This window comes from Staurois parvus, unplaced genomic scaffold, assembly GCF_062004578.1.
Source record: "Staurois parvus isolate SC_StPar_1 unplaced genomic scaffold, SC_StPar_1.0 ptg000221l, whole genome shotgun sequence".
Classification (NCBI taxonomy): Eukaryota; Metazoa; Chordata; class Amphibia; order Anura; family Ranidae; genus Staurois; species Staurois parvus.
Genome location: NW_028318017.1, coordinates 2,816,387 through 2,835,877, shown reverse-complemented (window position 1 = coordinate 2,835,877; position 19,491 = coordinate 2,816,387). Strand labels below are relative to the sequence as shown.

At 45.4% G+C, this 19,491-nt stretch overlaps 1 protein-coding gene across 1 annotated transcript in view; it reads right to left on the bottom strand.

The window, feature by feature from the left end:
* Nucleotides 1–19,491, bottom strand: part of LOC149460780 (uncharacterized) — a 64,506-nt gene that overhangs the window by 31,131 nt on the left and 13,884 nt on the right. The window contains exons 2-3 of the mRNA XM_089679242.1: nt 13,478–13,828; nt 7,560–7,954 (exon numbers count right to left, since the gene is read on the bottom strand). Of these exons, the coding sequence (XP_089535368.1) occupies nt 7,560–7,954; nt 13,478–13,828 (746 nt within the window). The remainder of the gene's footprint in view (nt 1–7,559; nt 7,955–13,477; nt 13,829–19,491) is intronic.

Below are 19,491 nucleotides of genomic sequence, written 5' to 3'. Positions count from 1 at the left end.
CCTGGTCTCTTGAGGCCTCCCCATCCACTCCGTGCTTGTGTGGTTACACCTCGAGTAAATGCCCTCATTTGTGGAGAACCTACCTCCCCCTCTCTTCTCTTCCTTCTGCCCTCCCCCATGTTCCCGTTTATTGCTAGTGATACACCAACTTGGTCCTTATGTGCAGAAAATAAATGATGTTCCTGGAATGAAGTTCCTTCAATCTGAGGTTCCATGATGTGTGTGGACTTTTTTATCTTTCTATGGTCCTCTGCATTATGGGCTCCTAGTAATCTGGGTGACATCCAACCCATGCATAGAAGGTATAAGTGGTCCCTGGAGAAAACCATATATATGGACATTTGTGCATTAACTATTTCAATACTGAGCACTTTCACCCCTTCCTGCCCGATCACATTTCAGCTTTCAGTGCTGTCACACTTTGAGTGACAATTGCGCGGTCATGCAACACTGTACCCAAATGAAACTTTTAGAATTGTTGTTTTTATACATATTTTATTGATTTTACCATTTTCCATTCACTAAAAAAGAGAACATATTTACATATCTAATAAATAATGTTTTAACATATACATCAACTAATTCACATTTTCCATACCCCTTACTCAACTCCCTCCCCGTTCCACTCTCTATTATTCTCTTTCCTGTGAATCTTACGCAATATTATGCTACTTTTGACTTATTTTCTAGTTTGTTTGTTTCTCCTCATCTTTCTATTTCAGGGTACTATATTTTGATTTGATCTTCTATAATCCTTCCATTTTTCCCATCTCTTCCGGAAGATCTCCATTCTATCCTCGTCTATATGGTAAAGTTCCTCCATTCTGTATATTTGATCCATTTTTCCCAACCAATCTTTTATTTTTGGTGCTTCTTGTTCCTTCCAAAATTTTGGGTATTAAACCTTTTGCTGAATTTAAAAAATATATTAAGTCAGAGTTTTTATATTTTTCTACTGAAAACATTGTACCATAGAAGAGACATATCACTGGATCTTTTGGAATTTTAATCTCAGTTATCTTCTGACTATCGTGAATTATTTCCTCCCAATACTCTTTTATTTTAAAACATTCCCAACATATATGTAACATTGTGCCCCTTTCCCAACATCCACACCAACATAAAGGTGAATTATCTACACTTTGTCTATGGGCTATATTTGGTGTGATATATCACCTTGCCAAAAATTTGTCTTCTATTTGTGACAGAAACAATTGAGTACTGTCCATGATACCTTTTTTATTTGCACTAACATACAATTTTGAGGACAAGCTTTCGGGGAGTGTCCCCTTCTTCAAGGTCCAAGCAGTACTATACAAATCAGAAAGTTTCAGCAGAATGTTAGAAGAGATGAAGAAAAAAAAAAAAGAGAGAGGCTAGAGATAAGATACAGCAAAAGTGAGGGGGGAGTGAATACTACACTCACACAGAGGGAGTCAAGCTACAGCTAATAGTCATAAAACTGTTGGATAATGATTGAGGAATCCCATGTCCAAATTAAGGCCGTTATCTCTTGTGTCAACCTAATCCCAAAGGAAACACAGATCAACAGTGATATTTTCTTTCTCTCAAGATGCAAAAAGAGGAATCTCATGTAGCACTGCCCCTTGGGACAAGCTGGAATATATTATGGGTCCTGCGCTCCTCAATAGATCCAACCCTAAGCAAACTCAATCCCTCTGGCACAACTGGTAATGAATAGCAAATACCCCGCCAAGAAATTTGCTGACACAGGGTTAAATGAAACAAGAACAATTTTATGGAGAATGAAATGCAGTGTAGAGGGGTGGGGTTCCCCTTTCAACTTCAAAACTTACTTTTCTTCTTTTATGCAATGCAGTAAATTTGGTCTGCCACTAGAGGGCTTCACAGCCAAGAGTCTCCGGATGGCAGAGTCGCACTTTAAGCAGAATACAACTGATATCAAACAAATAAACTTACTTATACTCTATCAATGAAATGTATTACCCACACCGGGGTATGATTCTGCTTCTGAGGGGTGTTAGCCAAAAATCACCTCAGAGTCAGAACAGAATGCAATAAAGAGGTACCTCTAATAAGGCTACTAAGCCAGATTCCCCCACTTCAGTCCTTGTAATGGTGGAGCTCTAGTTGGTGCACGTTTAGTCCTTACAATGAAGTAAATAGCAGCTGAAGGCTTCTTTGGAGTTTCAGCTGGTGTGGGTTACATCCGATTTCACTAGGTTTCTGGGCTGAGAGGGTCCAATCTCAGTGTCTAGAGCAACACAAAGCACCCCAAGACCAGGGGCAGTCGCAGGATGCAATCTCCCAGTATGTGTCAGTCCCCGGGGCAGACAGTCTCAATTACACTGGTGGTGAGGGGCAAAGCAGGCAGGGGGATCTGTGGCTTGCACAGGGCCCCGGATGGGTGAGATCCCAGCAGTGGGGTGCGGATGTCCCAGTCTATATGCAAAGTGTAAATGGTGTGTCTTACTCTCTCCAGGGGGACAGCTCACCAGACTCTGAACACACAGCAGGGTCCCTCTATCCGCGCTGGGTGCTGTAGTGCCTCCTCCTCTGCTTGGACGGGCTCCACATGTCCCTGTCTTTTCTCCAGCCTTGTGTCTCTCTGTTCTCCCCTTCACTTCCTGCTTCCTCCCCTCTCAGCGTTCTTTGCTGTGTAGTGGATGAGTCATGAACTTGGCAGAATGCCCAGGTTTTACAAATAGGAGAGAGAGAGAAAGGACTGACTGCTGAACATGCGATTCCTTCTGAATCCTCTTGTACAAGGAGCCTGCTACACTCATACCACAAGGCCTCCGAATTAAAAATCCTTGCGTAAATACAATTAACTCTCCTTATGCAGAAGGACTTTGCAGACGCACCAGCGAGAGATTAAGGAATCACCTCATTCACAAACTGTATGGAAAAAGGGTAACTATCCAGATACAAATCAGTCTTTGTTTGAAACCCTAACAACATTGGACCCTACTAACATTAACCACTTGACCTCCAGAGGATTTACCCCCTTAATGACCACGCCTCTTTTTGCAACTCGGCGCTGCACTAATTCAACTGATAATTGCGCGGTCATGCAATGCTGCACCCAAACGAAATTTACGTCCTTTTTTTCACACAAATAGAGCTTTCTTTTGGTGGTATTTGATCACCTGTGTGCTTTTTATTTTTCACGCTATCAACAAAAAAAGGCCAAACATTTTGAAGAAAAACAATATTTTTTACTTTCAGCTATAAAAAATATATAGTAAACTCAAAGTTGGTTATAAATTTAGGCCAAAATGTATTCTGCTCCATGTTTTTGGTAAAAAAAATCCCAATAAGTGTATATTGATTGCTTTGTGTGATAGTTATAGCGTCTACAAACTATGGTATAGATACTGCAATTTACGCCATTTTTTTGCTATACAGCGCTGCACTAGTTTAACGGACAATTGCACGGTCATGCAATACGGTACATAAATGAAATTTACATCCTTTTTTTTCCCACAAATTGAGCTTTCTTTCGGTGGTATTTGATCGCCTGTGCGGTTTTTATTTTTTGCGCTATAAAAAAAAAGGCTGACAATTTTGAGGAAAAAAAACAATATTTAAAAATCAAATTTAGTCAAAAAATTTTGCCAAAATGCATTCTGCGACATGTCTTTGCTAAAAAAAAAAACCCAATACGTGTAAATTAATTGGTTTACGTGAAAGCTATAGCGTTTACAAATGGCGGGAAAGATACTGGGATTTTTAGGGTTTTTTTTTATTCTAATAATGGCGGCGATCAGCGACTTATGGCGGCGATCAGCGACTTATGGCGGTGATCAGCGACTTATGGCGGGACTGTGGGACTGCGGCGGACATTCTGACACTGGGGGGTACAGTGATCAGTGCAAAAAAAAACCACTGACACTGTACTAATGGCACTGGGGAGGAAGGGTTACGTTGATTTTGCAGGGAAGGGTTATCTGTGTGAGGGGAGTGTTTTACTAGGGGGCGGGGGTGTGTACTGCAGGGGACACGGCTGATCGGGAGAGAGAAACTCTTCTGTCCCGATCACCGTGTCCTGGAGCTGTCAGGGAAGTGACAGAAAGCACAGCTACTGCAGCTGTGCTCTGTCACTGATTGCTGCCGATCGCCGGGAGATAGCCGGTAAGGACTGGCTGTGACCAGGTGACTGACATCCGCGGCTGTGATCGGCGGGACAGGTAGGGCGGAGGTGCACCTCACACGCGCCCCCTACCTGTTTACAAAACACACGTTTTAAAATGTGGTTTTGCCTGCCCGTGCCGCTCTGTTCTTGTATTTCTACAGTGGCTGGGTGGCAAGTGGTTAACCAAATCAAGAATGAATTGGAAACTTTACAAAGACAAACACAAAAACTTGCCATGAATGGGAAACAAAAAAAACTTCAGAAGCTGCACCAAGAGCAGACCTTTTGGATACAACCTAAACATGAAAGCAACCCAACATCTATACCTCCTACTATCAGTGACCTGGAATCTAATCCGGAATCCCAAGGGATCCCTTGTGTAAGTGCTGACCTGACTGAAAATGTGGATATAACAGAGGAACTTGGAATCATCAACTTGTCAAATCATTAACTTTCTGAACCAGAATTAACCATCCTCTCCAAAGGCCTTACATTCTGCCCAACCACCAAATTGGATCATTTACAAGTATTGTCAGATATGGAGGATATCTTCAAGAGACTAAGGCTCAAAGAATATTTCCACAATAATGAAAGGAATCCTAGGACAATGAAGTGCTACACAAAGAAAAAGAACAGCTGCTTCACACCTCTACAAGGATGCAACCCCAAACTAAATATTGATAGCTTCAGATTGCGAGCTACATCCCTGATATCCACCCAGCAAAAGAAAATTCTGTAAAATATTTCACCACTAGAGCGAAGGGCTATACACGATGTGCGCAATAATCAGCCCATCACCATCAAACCAGCGGACAAAGGGGGAGCAGTTGTTGTGATGGATACAAACAAATACATACAAGAAGGCCAGAGGCAGCTGGAAAATGCCATCTACTATAAGAAACTGGATTATGATCCGACCCAGGACTTTACAAAGCAATTAAAAGGTCTCATTAAAACACTTCCAGCCCACCTACATTCAGAACTTATAAATGCGATTCCGGATCATCCAGAAATTGGGGACTTCTACATGCTGCCCAAAGTCCACAAGCCAGGAAATCCAGGCAGACCATCATAACAGGTATGAATACACTCACCGAACAAATCTCAGGCTTTGTAGAGAAAATGTTAAAACCGCTAGTCATGAATACTGCTAGTTTCCTGAAAGACACAACTGACTTTCTGAACAAGATCAACAACATCCAGCAATTACCATCTAATACACTTCTAGTGACTATGGATGTAGTATCCCTGTATAGTAATATCCCTCACAAGGATGGATTAGCTGCATGTTACAGATCCTTATCATCCTCACCAAACCACAAATACACTGCTGAGGATGTTACACAGCTCATTGAATTCATACTTACACACAACTACTTTGCCTTCAATAAAGACATCTATCTTCAATGTATGGGTACTGCGATGGGAAGTAAAATGGCACCCCAATATGCCAATTTATTTATGGCTGACCTGGAGGAAAAATTCCTGAACATGGAACAAAAACCATACAGATACTATCGCTATATTGATGATATTTTCATCATATGGACAGAAGGTGAAGAATACCTAAAACAATTTTACTCATTGATCAACACTTTTCATCCATCAATCAAACTAAAAATGGAATCCTCAAACACACGTCAACTTCCTAGACACCACAGTATACATCAGGGATGATACGCTTCACACCTCAATATACAGGAAACCCACCGACAGATGCAACTACCTCCACAATTCTAGCTTCCACCCCCAACACACAAAACGTGCCATCATACACAGTCAGGCCATTAGATACCACCGAGTATGTTCTGACCCAAGAGACAGAGATAAACATCTTGGGACACTAGCAGACTCCTTCCATAAGAAAGGTTACAAGGACAAAACTATCAACACCAGCATAAACACAGCCTTGAGAACCCGAAGGGAAAATATACTTCAGTACAAAGAAAAAAAACAACCAACTGTGTACCTCTAGTAACCACATACAAACCAGCACTAGAAGGAAGAAGAAAAATAATAAAAGATATACAACCCATCATAACAGAGGATGGAACTCTGAAAGAAATATGTCACAAATAATGGAAGCAAACCCTGCAATACAAAACACTGCAAACTCTGCAACCAAATCAATCCATCAAAAAGTGTCCGACACTCAAAAGGGATCTTCAATATCTCCGGATCATACAGCTGCACCTCCAGTAGTTGTGTACCTTATCCAGTGCAGAAAATGCAGCAAAGGATCTTATGTTGGCGAAACAGGACAGAAGTTGCAAACAAGGATGAATTTGCACAGACATACCATCAAGGAACATAAAGAAGATGATTTTTGCACACCTGTAGGACACCATTTCGCACAACCAGACCACACAATGGGAGACCTCAATGTTTTAGTTCTTAAAGGAAATTTCAAATCCATTCAGGAAAGAAACTTTTGAAAAAAGAATGATAATTCTATTTGACACAAGAGATAACGGCCTTAACTTGGACATGGGATTCCTCAATCATTATCCAACAGTTTTATGACTATAAGCTGAAGCTTGACTCCCCCCTCGCTTTTGCTGTATCTTATCTCTAGTCTCTTTTTTTTTTCTTCATCTCTTCTAACATTCTGCTGTAACTTTGTGATTTGTATAGTACTGCTTGGACCTTGAAGAAGGGGACATACCCCGAAAGATTGTCCTCAAAATTGTATGTTAGTGCAAATAAAAAAAGTATCACGGACAGTACTCAATTTTGTTTTTCTTTTTTTAGAAATACCTCAGGTTTTTTATTGGGGCAATAAATGTATTTGTGACGGAGGGTAGGCAGGACAGAACACGCAAAGCAGATGGCAAACACACAAAGCTTTATTAAAACAAATGACAGTCACTCAATTGGGGATGCAGGGAGTGTGGCAGTACCCAGTATGGGAAATTGCAAGGAGAGGGCTCAAAATAATTGTAGTCCAGCCCCAGGGGCAAAGTTAAAGTCTCTACAGCAGTTTGTAATCCAAACAGGGAGGTGGAGATTGAGTACAGGAACAGTTCAGGGGAAAAACAGGGGAGCATACACTCACGGATCTGGAAGGGGTGCCCTGGTTCACAGTGGAGCAAGACTGTATGGCAGCAAGTGCTTGCCCTGAATCCAGAGTATGCGTAGCATAGTCCGTGGTAATAATCATCCCCAAGTCCTGGGTGCCTGCAGAGGGCAGCTGGCATAGTTCTTCCTAGCATTGTATTGGTATTGTTCTGTCACATGTTCTGTTCCCCTTTGTAATGTACAGCGCTGAGCGAACTATTGGCGCTTTATAAATACTATATAATAATAATAATAATCCTGGGGCTTTGCAGAGTGGCAGCTTGTGGAGGTGTCCCCCCTATCCTGGGGATTTGCAGAGGGCAGCTGGTGTGGTTCTCCCCCTATCCTGGGGCTTGCAGAGTGGCAGCCTGCGTAGGTGTCCCACTTATCCTGGGGGCTTCTTGCAGAGTGACCACGAAGGTCCCACCTCAGCTGGGATCTCTCTGTGGTTTGGCAGCGGAATGGATGGCCGGGGAGCCCGGCATCGGTCTTCTTAACTGATTCAGGATGCTTCCCAGTCATCCTGGCAACGGTGAGCGTGCCTTGGCACTCAGCAATGAGGCACGCCCCTCTGGACACAGGTTGCGCTCTCATGAGCACGGCCTTTGTCCGGCGGCATCCACAAGCGTGGGAACTCCCCGTGCCCATGCTGCAGATGCCAGGACCACGTGGCATCAGCATGACGCCACGTCCCAGAACATCCCCGCAGGAGGTTTGCACCTCTCTGCGGAGAGGTGTGAACTTCCCTGCGAGGAGGCTATCTTTTCCCCTCCAGCCTCGCTGGATGGGGAGAAAATATGATAGAGGGTTACAGGAGTCGTACCTCTTGTCCTGTGTGGCTTGGCTTCAAAGAGCCGTGGCAGGATGAGAGGTGGAGGGGGGTCATTACTGAGCAGGGGGCAGAGCAGAACAACAGGATGGAAGGTGATTTAACTGGCACTGAAATGTAATGGATTTAACTGGGACTGAACTGTAATTTAATGGGGACTGAAATGTAATTTAATTGGGTAATCCTGGCAGAGCACCTATACCGTGACACTTTTCCAATGTACATTCTTTTTCTTGTAATTTTCCCTTTAGGAACAAATACCTCCCCTCCGGGTCCTCCATCTTTTCTTCAAACTTAAATCTTATATTCTTCGCAAACCCTATTACTGTGTTAAATGTGTCAAATGCATAAATACTACTGAGGCGAATCAATGTTGTATTTCTTTGAGGATTTTTAAAATTTTCCCTGAACTATTTAGACCCTTAACATTGTAAGTCATAAAATGAAACTCCTCCATTTTTTTTTCCTTTTTGCTTGTTTTTTCTCTTCTCCTTCCCTCCTCTCTCCCCCCTCTTTTCTCATGGAACTTCAATCTACCTCCAGCTACCCCTTTTTCCCTCCCTCCCTCCTTTCCCCATTTAGGCCTTTTGTTTGCTTATGAATCATTTGTGGATCCATTTCCACCCTAGATTCAACCTGAGGTGTAGCTCTGAACATGCCCGTTTCCCTTCCCCCATCCCGCCAAAGACAGAACAAAACTTAATACTTAATCCCTAGTCTTCGAAGGAGCAAGAGACCGTGGAGCAAACAACATTAAAAAAAAAAAAAACCCTCTCCTCTATTCTCTTTCCTCTCACCCTCTCCCTCTAAAGAAAAAAAAAAAAAAAGAGGAGGGAAGCTAAAATATTCAGTACGGAGAGAGAAGAAAAAAAAATTTAACAAAAGCACCTTTTGCTCCTCCTTCTCTTACTCCCTCAATCTTCTCTATTCTCACTCCCCTCTTTTTGAAGCCTGCCACCTATCTTTTTCCAACACCCACATTTCCTCCTCATTTTCCTCCCATTCTGGAATATTTATTCTCTGCATTTCAAGTCTCTCACAAAAGTCTTTCAGGTCCTCAGGAAACTTCAATGTTGCTGATCGTCCATTTTTCCATCCTATCAGGCAAGCTGGAAAACCCCATCTATGTTGAACATTCTGCCTTCTCATTTGTTCCAGTAATGGTTTTTAAAGATCTCCTTCTTATCAATGTTTCTTCTGTAAGATTATTATTATTATTTATTATTATTATTATTATTATACAGTATTTATAAAGAGCCAATAGTTCACTCAGCGCTGTACATTACAAAGGGGGACAGAACATGTGACAGAACAATACCAATACAATGCAAAACATGAGGGGATCGAGGGCCCTGCTCTTTGGAGCTTACAATCTAGGAGGGAGGGGATGGTGGCACAGGAGGAGATAGCTGTGGGGGATGGAGTGGTAGGAAGAGTGGAGGAGGTTGGCACGTTAGCAGGGGGTGGGGTAGGCTTCCCTGAAGAGGTGGGTTTTCAGGGTGTACCTAAAGGAGAGGAGAGTAGGTGATAATCTGATGGGTTGGGGCAGGGAGTTCCAGAGGATGGGTGACACCCTGGAGAAGTCCTGGAGGCGTACATGGGAGGAGGAGACCAGGGAACTAGAGAGAAGGAGGTCTTGTGAGGAGCGGAGTGTGCGCGCTGGGTGGTACTTGGATATTAGGTCAGTGATGTAGTACGGGGCAGTATGGTGGACGACTTTGTACGTCAGTGTTAGGATTTTGAATTTGATCCGTTGCGCAATCGGAAGCCAGTGGAGGGATTGGCAGAGGGCGGTGGCGGAAACGGAGCGGTTGGAAAGGTGAATGAGTCTGGCAGCCGTATTCAGGATGGACTGAAGCGGGGATAGCCAGCGGCGAGGCAGGCCAGTGAGGAGGGAGTTGCAGTAGTCAAGACGTGATATGATGAGGGAGTGGATGAGCTGTTTAGTGGTTTCTGGGGTTAGGAACGTGCGGATTCTGGTGATGTTGCGGAGGTGGAGTCTGCATGAGTTTGTTAAAGATTGGACTTGGGGCTGGAAGGATAGGTTGGAGTCCAGAATGACACCAAGTACTCTGGCCTGCAGGGCGGGTTTGATATTGGCATTGTTGGATGTGATGGAGAAGTCAATGGGGGGTGGGGTCCGGGCTGGGGGGAAGATAAGAAGCTCGGTTTTGGAGAGGTTCAGTTTAAGGAAGTGGAGCGACATCCAATCTGATATGTCGCTCAGTAGGTGTGTGATTCGGGCAGAGACCGAGGGGGTGAGGTGGGGGGTTGAGAGATAGATTTGTGTGTCGTCAGCATAGAGGTGGTAGTTGAAGCCATGAGAGTGTATGAGTTGGCCAAGGGAGGAGGTGTAGATGGAGAAGAGAAGGGGCCCAAGGACAGAGCCTTGAGGGACCCCAACAGAGAGGGGGAGTGAGGGGGAGGTGGTAGCATTATAGGTAACGCTGAAAGAGCGTTGTGACAGGTAGGATGAGAGCCAGGAGAGAGCAGAATCTCTGAGGCCGAGGGAGTGTAGTATTTTGAGGAGGAGGGGGTGGTGGACTGTGTGGAAGACCGCAGAGAGGTCGAGGAGTAGGAGCGCTGAATAGTGGCCATTAGCTTTGGCGGTTAGAAGGTCGTTGGAGAGTTTGAGTAAGGCGGTTTCGGTGGAGTGTAGGGGACGGAAGCCAGATTGTAGGGGATCGAGGAGGTGGTTGTCGTTGAGGTGAGAGCATAGGCAGGTGTAGACGAGGCGCTCGAGGAGTTTAGATGTAAAGGGGAGCAGGGAGATGGGTCTTAGGTTGTTCGGGTCATTGGGGTCCAGGGAGGGATTTTTAAGTATGGGGGTGATGTGTGCATGTTTCAGAGGGGAGGGGAAAGTGCCTGAGGAGAGGGAGAGATTGAAGATGTGGGTGAGGGAGCGCAGGATGGAGGGGGAGGGAGGTCGTAGGAGTTGTGAGGGAATAGGGTCGAGGGGGCAGGTGGTGAGGCGGGCATCAGAGAGGATCTTGGAGACTTCCTCGATGGTGGTAAGGTCAAAGGTGCGGAGTGTTGGGGGAGCTTCAGTATGAGGAATGTAGGGTGGGGTGGAAGAGGAGGTCAGAGCAGTGGTGGGGCCGTGGGAGAGGGGTGATGAGGGGGTAGCTGAGTGAGGGGGAAGGGGGTTGGAGGGAGTTTGAGCAGCGACGAAGTCCCTGCGGGTTATGTCGAGGGGGAGGAGGGATGAGGGGGTAGCTGTGTGAGAGGGGACGGGTTGAGAGGGCGTGTGAGATACGGCGATGTCCTTGCGAATTGTGTCAATCTTGTTTTTGAAGTGATTGGCAATCTCAAGGGCGGTGAGTGAGGTGCTGGGTGGAGGTGGGGGTAGAGAGAGTAGAGAGTTGAAGGTGGAGAAGAGTCGGCGAGGATTGGAGGAGAGGGTCTTGATGAGGGTCAGGAAGTAGGCTTGTTTGGCTGCGTGGAGGGAGGAGGTGTAGGTGTGGAAGGCAGATTTGTAGCGGGTGAAGGCTTGTTGGGATTTTGTTTTGCGCCATAGTCGCTCCAGGGCACGACTGTTTCGTTTGAGGGTTTTGGTGTGATCAGTCTGCCGGGGCTGGAGAGGTTGGAATCTGATGTTGCGTGTGGTTAAAGGCGCTAGTGAGATCAGCACAAATCTGTATATTTACTTCCGCATACTTTATTATTGCTCTTTCTTTACAATTTTCCATATCTCCTCTTTATCCCGATAATAATGGAATTGTACAATTATATCTCTTGGGTTTCCTTTACTGCCTTCTTGTTGTTGGGGTTTGGCTATTCTATATACTCCATCGAGTTTAAACGGCTTGATTAAAGTTCTGTTCAATATTGTATCTATCATTTTCCTTATTGTTTCCTGTAGATCTTCTCCTTGGGGGTCTCTGGGAGACCTTGGATCCTTAAATTGCGTCTTCTATCCCTGTTTTCCTGATCTTTGATTTTATATAGCAGATGTCAGGGATCGGTTTCCCTGCCGCGATGCGCCGGGCGGCGCATGCGCAGGACACCGATGCGCCCGAAGCAGCGGGACTTGGGCGATCACGATGGCCGCACATGCGCACTCGCGATCACGGACGCGCGCCTCGCACCAATGACAGCGCAGGGCGGGCTATTTAAACAGGACTAGAGGTATGTCAAATTGCCATTTGGTCTTTTGTGTTCTGTTCCTGACACCTGATCCTGTGTTACTCTGTTGCCGACCTCTGCTTGTACCTGACCCTGCTGATTGTATTCTGCTTAACCCTTGGCTTGCCTGACCATCCTTCTGCCTGACCCTCTGTACCACGCTGTCCGCTAGTTACTGAACCCGGCTTGTGACCCCGACCATTCTCTGCCTACTCCTCCGGTACCTCGCTGCCCGCACGTTGCTGACCTGGCCTGCCTGAGTACGCTTCCATCCACCCAGACGATCCATCCATCCCGCAGGGATCGTTCCTGGTCACCAGGTCCGCCAGCCTCTTCACATCAGACTCCTTACCCCGCACTCCTCCGACGGTGCTCTCTACCACTGTCGGACGTACTCAGGGGTCGCAACCTGGTCTCAGTCTGCTCCAAGTCCATCCCCACCATCCGGGGTCCTGGTGAACAAGCAGATTGGGACTTAAACCCCGCGCCCTGAGGAACTCCGTGCTGTGAACCGATAGAGACGCCGCCAGGCGGATCGTGACAGCAGATTTCTTTGTTCTTTGCTCATGTCTGTTATTCTTTTTTCCAATACATGTATTACTTGGGAGTGTTTGTCCAATTTTTCCTCCATCTCTTCAACTCTTGACAATATCTACCCTAGATCTTTATGTAGTTTCACCATTTCTTGTTTTATAGATTTTTCCAGATCTTTAAACATTTCTGCTATTTCTATTTTAGTAGGCAAATGTGAACTCTTCTCTTGTTGTTCTACATTCTCCAACACCCTTGTTTTATCTATATCTGTATCTTCTATACTTTGGCTAGTATTTGCCATTCCTAGGGATAGTCTAGAAATGTCTTAAATATTTTCCATCTCACAGCTACCATTTATTATTGTTTGTCTTTCGGGAGTATGTTTTTCCTGCAACGGTATATGTTTTTTAATTGAACTAGTTTGTGAGATCTTTTGGACCTCCTCCCTTTTGACATTTTATTTTTCATTTTACTATTAACTTCAATTCCCAATCAGCTAGAAAGGTAGGGCAGGGAAAAAGAGAAAAAAAAATCCACTGCTTCGGAGGAATATCTTTCTTCCTCCTTTCTTTTTTTTTTTCTCCTTCCTCCTCCTTTTCTGTCCCCCTCTTTCCCTGAAAATGCACTGTCCGGTTCTGAACCTCTTTCAGATCTTCTATTTCTTGCTTTTATCCTTTAACCACTTCTTCTCTTAATTAGACTTTTTAATAAGCCCTCCTGGATACATACCCCCCTCTACATTACTTTCAAGTTCAGTTTTATTTCCAATATAAATTCTCACAGTACATTGTATTTCTCCCGCCGCTCTCACTCACTCTCTTAGCTGCCACTTCTTTTCTCTTCAGTGAGGTGGCTTCCAGATTCTTCTTTTGGGGGGGTGCTGTCCTCAGTGCACCTTCCTGATAACAGGCATATTCGGGGGGTGACACTCCAGAATATCCCAGCAGGGTCTCATCCTCTGTCCCAGTGAGCCAGTGCTTGGGAGACACAAGCTGAAGCTTTCTCCCTTCCTGAACGCTGGCCGGCTTCTCTCCTCTCACTGTTCCTCTGCTCTGAGTCACATGACCGCTCGGCATCCTCCCGGCTCCCTCCAGTCCCAGGGATCCTCCGGTCTCTTTCTCCACCACTCCACTTCCACTCAGCAAGCTCTGGGGACATGCTCTCCGCTTAGGGGACCTCTTTCATATTGAGAGTCATCTGTGGTTCCCCTAGCCTCCTTCTCCACACGGCAGGACCTCGGTAAGGGTTCAGGTGCCGGGAGTTCTCATCATGAACTCATGCTTAGTGCCATGTTCAGGCTCCTCCCGCCTTTATAATTGTTTTGAGACAGATTTCTTTTGGTGGTATTTAATCATCACTGGGTTTTCATTTCACGTGATATACGTGAAAAAATGCCAAAAAACTGGAGAACATGTTTTTCTTAGTATCTGTTATAAAATTTTGCAAATAAAAAATCTTTCTTCATAAATTTAGGCCAAAAAGTTATTCTGCAACATTTCTTTGAAAATAAATTAATGATTAAATAATAAATTATTTAGGTTTATTATTTAGTCTGGGTGAAAGTTAGTCTACAATTTGCCAACATGGCGACCGGAGCAGCTGCATAGATCCGAGCTCCGGTTGCCTACACTGCCCACTCACCCCTATCTGGGACCAGCGGGCGGATGATGGCCACCGGGGGTCTCCCCAACCCTCCGTGCTCCTGGAGGGGGGGAGCGGTTCCACCAGAGTCCCCACCATGCAGCCCAGAGCTCCACCACGGCGTCCAACCCGGCTGGGCCTGCCACATGGCCTTCAACACCTGAGGCCACTGGGCCCTGATTCCTACTGGCTGCCCACCGGTCTGCTGACATCTGAGCAGCAGCAGGGGGCAGACACTGAAAGCCTCCTGCAGCTGCAGCACCTGACCTAGCAGGGCCTGCCACGGCCTATTCCAATCAAGTCCGCGGCCTACAGCATTCAATTTGGCCGCCCACCAGTCTCCTGCCACCCCAATAATGGTGGAGGGCGAGCCCCAAAGGCTTCCCCAACCCTACCTAGTCACCTAGACCCCCCCTTCCCCTCCAAGGTGACTGCAGCACCCGGCTTGGCGGGGCCTGCCACGGCCTACCACAGCACACTCCCCCAGAAATCCATCCAACAATGAGCCTGCAGCCTTAAAGGACCACCACGGCACACTCCCCGGTCACCTGAGCAGCTGTGAGCCTGCAGCCCAAAGGAACCTCGCACACGCATCCCTACCCACACCAGAATGAGGGAACTAGAGCGGGCCTATCTCCACCTGAACCCAGCAGATGAACCTGGTCTGTGAGACCTGCCACAGCCTACCACAACACGGCCTGAACAGAGACCTGCCACAGCCTACCACAACGCAGCCGGACCCGGACCTGAGGCCCTTTTACTCTACCCCCCATGAGTACAGCTGACATCCATCCCCCACCGCCCTGAGTCAAACTTCACCTTACAATCTAGAACTTACACAAATTGGAACTTGTAGCTTGATCCAACTATGCTACTACTCCTCTACACCGGCACCGGGCGCCATAGATCCCCTGGGGCCAGTACTACCCTTGGCCACATGACACGTAACTGAACTCTACTGAACTTAAGCACGAGAACTCTAGACACAACTACAAAAAACTCCACTGCACACTGGACCATCTGCAATCAAGCACCCAGGGAAACTCTTCTCCACACCTGACTCCCACTCCGTTTACCTTTGGAAATGCCTCCTCTACTCCTCTTCATATTCCTCTCCTGCGTCCCCAAAATCTCTTTTCTCTGTCCCTCTGCTCCACCCAAACAACTGAACATCTCACCTTCACTGCTTCCATCTCCCTACTACTGCTCTCATCACCTCCTCCTGAAACTCCACTCTCCTGCTGACCCGAACACCAGAACTGGAAGACATACGTGCTCCTATACATCCCGCTCCCATGCCACCTTTCTCACCCTTCTTCTCCTAACCTCTGGGGATATCTCCCCAAACCCTGGTCCTCCACTACCTCGCCCACACACAAGACATCCTCTTTCTTCCATAAACTGCCGCAACCCCCTCAATCTTATATCTGTCCCCCTGCTCCCCAAAACCACCCTCCCGTTCTCACGCGCACTCTGGAACGCCCGCTTGTTCTGCAACAAGCTCACCTCCATTCATGCCCTCTTTGTCTCCCGCTCCCTAAACCTCCTAGCAATCACCAAAACCTGGGTCCAAGCAACAGACTCTGCATGCCCCACAGCACTCTCCTATGGAGGTCTCATCTAGACCCACTCACCCAGACCCAGTGGTCGGAAAGGTTGTGGGGTTGGTTTGCTCCTGTCATGACGAAGATCAGCCATGAAGTATATCTGAGGTGTATATCAGGGTGTGCTTCTTCCCCACATGAGAGCTGGGATGTCCAGCAACATTCATCTAGAAGACATTTCCCACACTCAAGGCACTAATACACCTCCAGGGTTGTGTGGGACCCCTGATGTACAGGAAGGCAGGACTTCAATGAGGAACATTTCCCTCACTCAGGACAGGAAAGTGATTTCTGGAAGTGCTCAGTCGGGGGAGGAGCCTGACTATGGAGCTGAACCGGAGATTGAGGTAAGATCTCCCGTACCCAGGCTCCCCCAACGTCCAGCTGAAAGGTTGTAATGACCTTTGGAAGCAGAGCAGGAGGGGGAAACGCGAGCCGCTGAGTTCCACGGAAGAGATCCAGCACCCGGGTCGGTGTCCAGCAGTCCTCGGTGTGCTGAGAGGACTGTGGGAATGTGAAGGAGGAGGTGGAGCTGAGAGGACGAAAGCCCAGGGAACAAGCTCAAAGGACGCCGGGAGGCCAAGTGACTGGTCACGGGGAAACCTAGGGAGGAGACACTGCCTGGCATAGGGGAGTGTATGTAGAGCCAATCTCCCCTCTCTCCCCCCATCCCTCTCTCATCTCTCTCTGGGTCTCCCGGGTTCTCCCTGTCTCTTTAGTGAAGGAGAATGAACTGAGATCGAAGTGGAGTGTGAGAGGAGGCAAAGGGGCAAAAAGCTGGTCTATGAAGGGGAATTCCTCACCACGGAGACTGTCGAAGAAAGGGGCTCTCTCTTGTGGCCCCTCAAGAAGATCAACAGAAGCCACACCCCCAGAAGTAGAAAAGTGAAAGTCTAAGGGTGAGTGAGAGTGTCAGAAGAAATATGTAATATATGTTATATGTTATAAGGACTAATGAAGTAAATATGGACTGTTAAAGGACTGCATATAGGGGTCACGACGGAGACTTCAGAGGGTCCTAGTTTTTTCAAATAAAAATACAGGGTCCCTGTAGGGGGTCCAGGAGGGAGATAGGGGGAAAGAAGAAGGAGAAAATACAAAAAGGAGGAGAATATTAACTCTAGTAGACATCTGAAATATAGCAAAATGAAGAACAAAACAACAAAATGGAGCGGACCAAAAGACTCCATCTCAAGTTCAATTAAGAAATAAATCCCCGGGCAGGACAAACAGACCCCCGAGAGACTAAGTGGAATTAAAGAAAAAAATATGATGGAGAACAGTAGTGGTGGGAGCCCCAGAGGATCCCTGGGAGTATCTAATTGTAGTCAAAACTTGGAAGAAGCAGGTATAGAAAAGATAAATGCTTTGGATAACCTGAAAGATAAAGATACACATTTACCAACTAAAATAGAAATAGCAGAAATGTTTAAAGATCTGGAATTATCCATAAAAATTGAGATGGGAAAGTTACATAAGGAGCTTAGATATGTGCTTTCTAGAGTTGAAGAGATGGAAGAAAAAACAAAAACAGGCTCAAAAGATACAGATCTTAGAAAAAAAAATGGTGGAAATGAAAAAGGAACAAAGAAATATGCTATATAAATTGGAAGAACAGGAAAATAGAAAAAGAAGATGCAACTTAAGGATATGCGGTTTTCCGGAGATACCCCAAGGAGAAGACCTGAGGGAAACGGTAGAGAAAATGTTAAACACAATAACGGACAGATCTGCAGTGGAACATTATAAAATTGATGGAGCGTGCAGAATTGGGAGAATATACCAAGAAGGAGGAAAAGAAAGATCAAGATATCATTGCTCAATTCCGATATTATAGGGAAAAAGAAGAGATCTGGAAGAAGATGAAAGGAAGAGCTACTATAAAGCATGGGGAAATAAATATACAGATATTTGCAGACCTAGCCATAGAGACATTGTTAAGAAAGAAAATATTAAAACCATTAGTAGATCAAATGAAGAAGCAGAACGTTCGATACAGGTGGGGGTCCCCAGTATGTTTGATCGGCTGGATAAATGGACGATCGGCAAGATTAAAGTTCCCTGAAGAGCTGAGAGACTTCTGCGAAAGACTTGAGTTGCAGAAAATAGATATTCCTGGGTGGGGTGGGGGGGAGAGTGAGGGGGGGTTATGGTAGCTGCTCCGTTTCTCTGTGTTTTTTTTTTTTTGTAGGACGTTGGGGGAGGGCAATTGGGAAGAGGTGTTCATGATTAGAGCTCCACACGAAAGTAGAATCAAAAAGTGGAAGTAACGCCGCAAATGATTCAAAGGCAAAAGAATAGGCTAAAAGGGGAGGGGGGAGGGGATGGGAGGAGGAGGGAAAGGTAGAAGGATATGGGGGGGGGGTGCTGGGAACTTGAGATTATGCAGGAAATTGGGAGATATATTAATCTGGAGAAATCTTGGAGGACGACGAAGGTATAGGGAAGAGAGGGAGATGGGAGAAGAAGGATGAGAGATTAGAAAAAGAGAAGAACGGAAGAGATTCACTTTGTGACATACAATGTTAAAAGTTTAAATAGCCCAGGGAAGAGATTTAAGATATTTAAAGAACTTCAACATAGACTCTCTTCAGTGGTATTTCTACAAGAGACACATCTAGTACAAGAAACAAATGTGAAGTTACAGTCCAGAGTGGCATTATGCAGATTCCCCAATTAAACGTGCAAAGGGAGTGGCAATAGGATTTGTGAAAAATATAAGGTTTAAGCTGGAAGAGAGATTGGTAGATCCAGAAGGGAGATTCCTGTTCTTGAAAGGAAAACTACAGGAAATAGAATGTACATTAGCAAACATTTATTGCCCGAATAAGAACCCTTAGGTATATTTAAAAAATATTCTGAGGAAATTAATGAATTTCAAAAAAGGGGATTTGATTGTGGCTGGAGATTTTAATTTTTATATGGATCCACAAATGGATGTGGCTTCTCTTGTGCTGAGAGATAGTAGTAGATCTCTGAAAAACTTGAAAAAAATGTTATTTCAATGTCAACTTGTAGATATCTGGAGAATTAAACATATGAAGGTAAGAGACTACAACTTTAACTCCCATGCACATGAGATGTATTCTAGATTGGATTACATACTGTTGAACCATAGGCTTATTGAGTCTCTGGTCAAAGGAAATATAGAAGCTATGTCAATTTCTGACCATTCTCCTGTCACAATGCAATGCAATGAACAGATGGGAGGAAAATTGTGGAGGTTGAATGAATCACTTCTCCAGGAGCAAGAGACGGAGTGGAAAATTAGGCAGGAAATAGAGCAATTCTTTGAAGAAAATGACTCTGAGGAAGTGTCGGTAGCTATGGTATGGGAAGCACACAAGGTTTATATTAGAGGTATTTTAATAGTGATAGAAGCAAAAAAGAAGAGGGAAAGAAGAGAAAAAGTAAACACACACAGAACTGACACATAAAAATAGAGTAACAAAAGAGATTACGCAGAAGATATTAAATAAAAGAGAAGAATTAAATAACATCCTGGAAGAAGAGAAGAGGAGAGTGTTTAATTAAATGATAACTGAGAGGGATAGATGGGGGATAGACCAGGAAAGTATTTAATG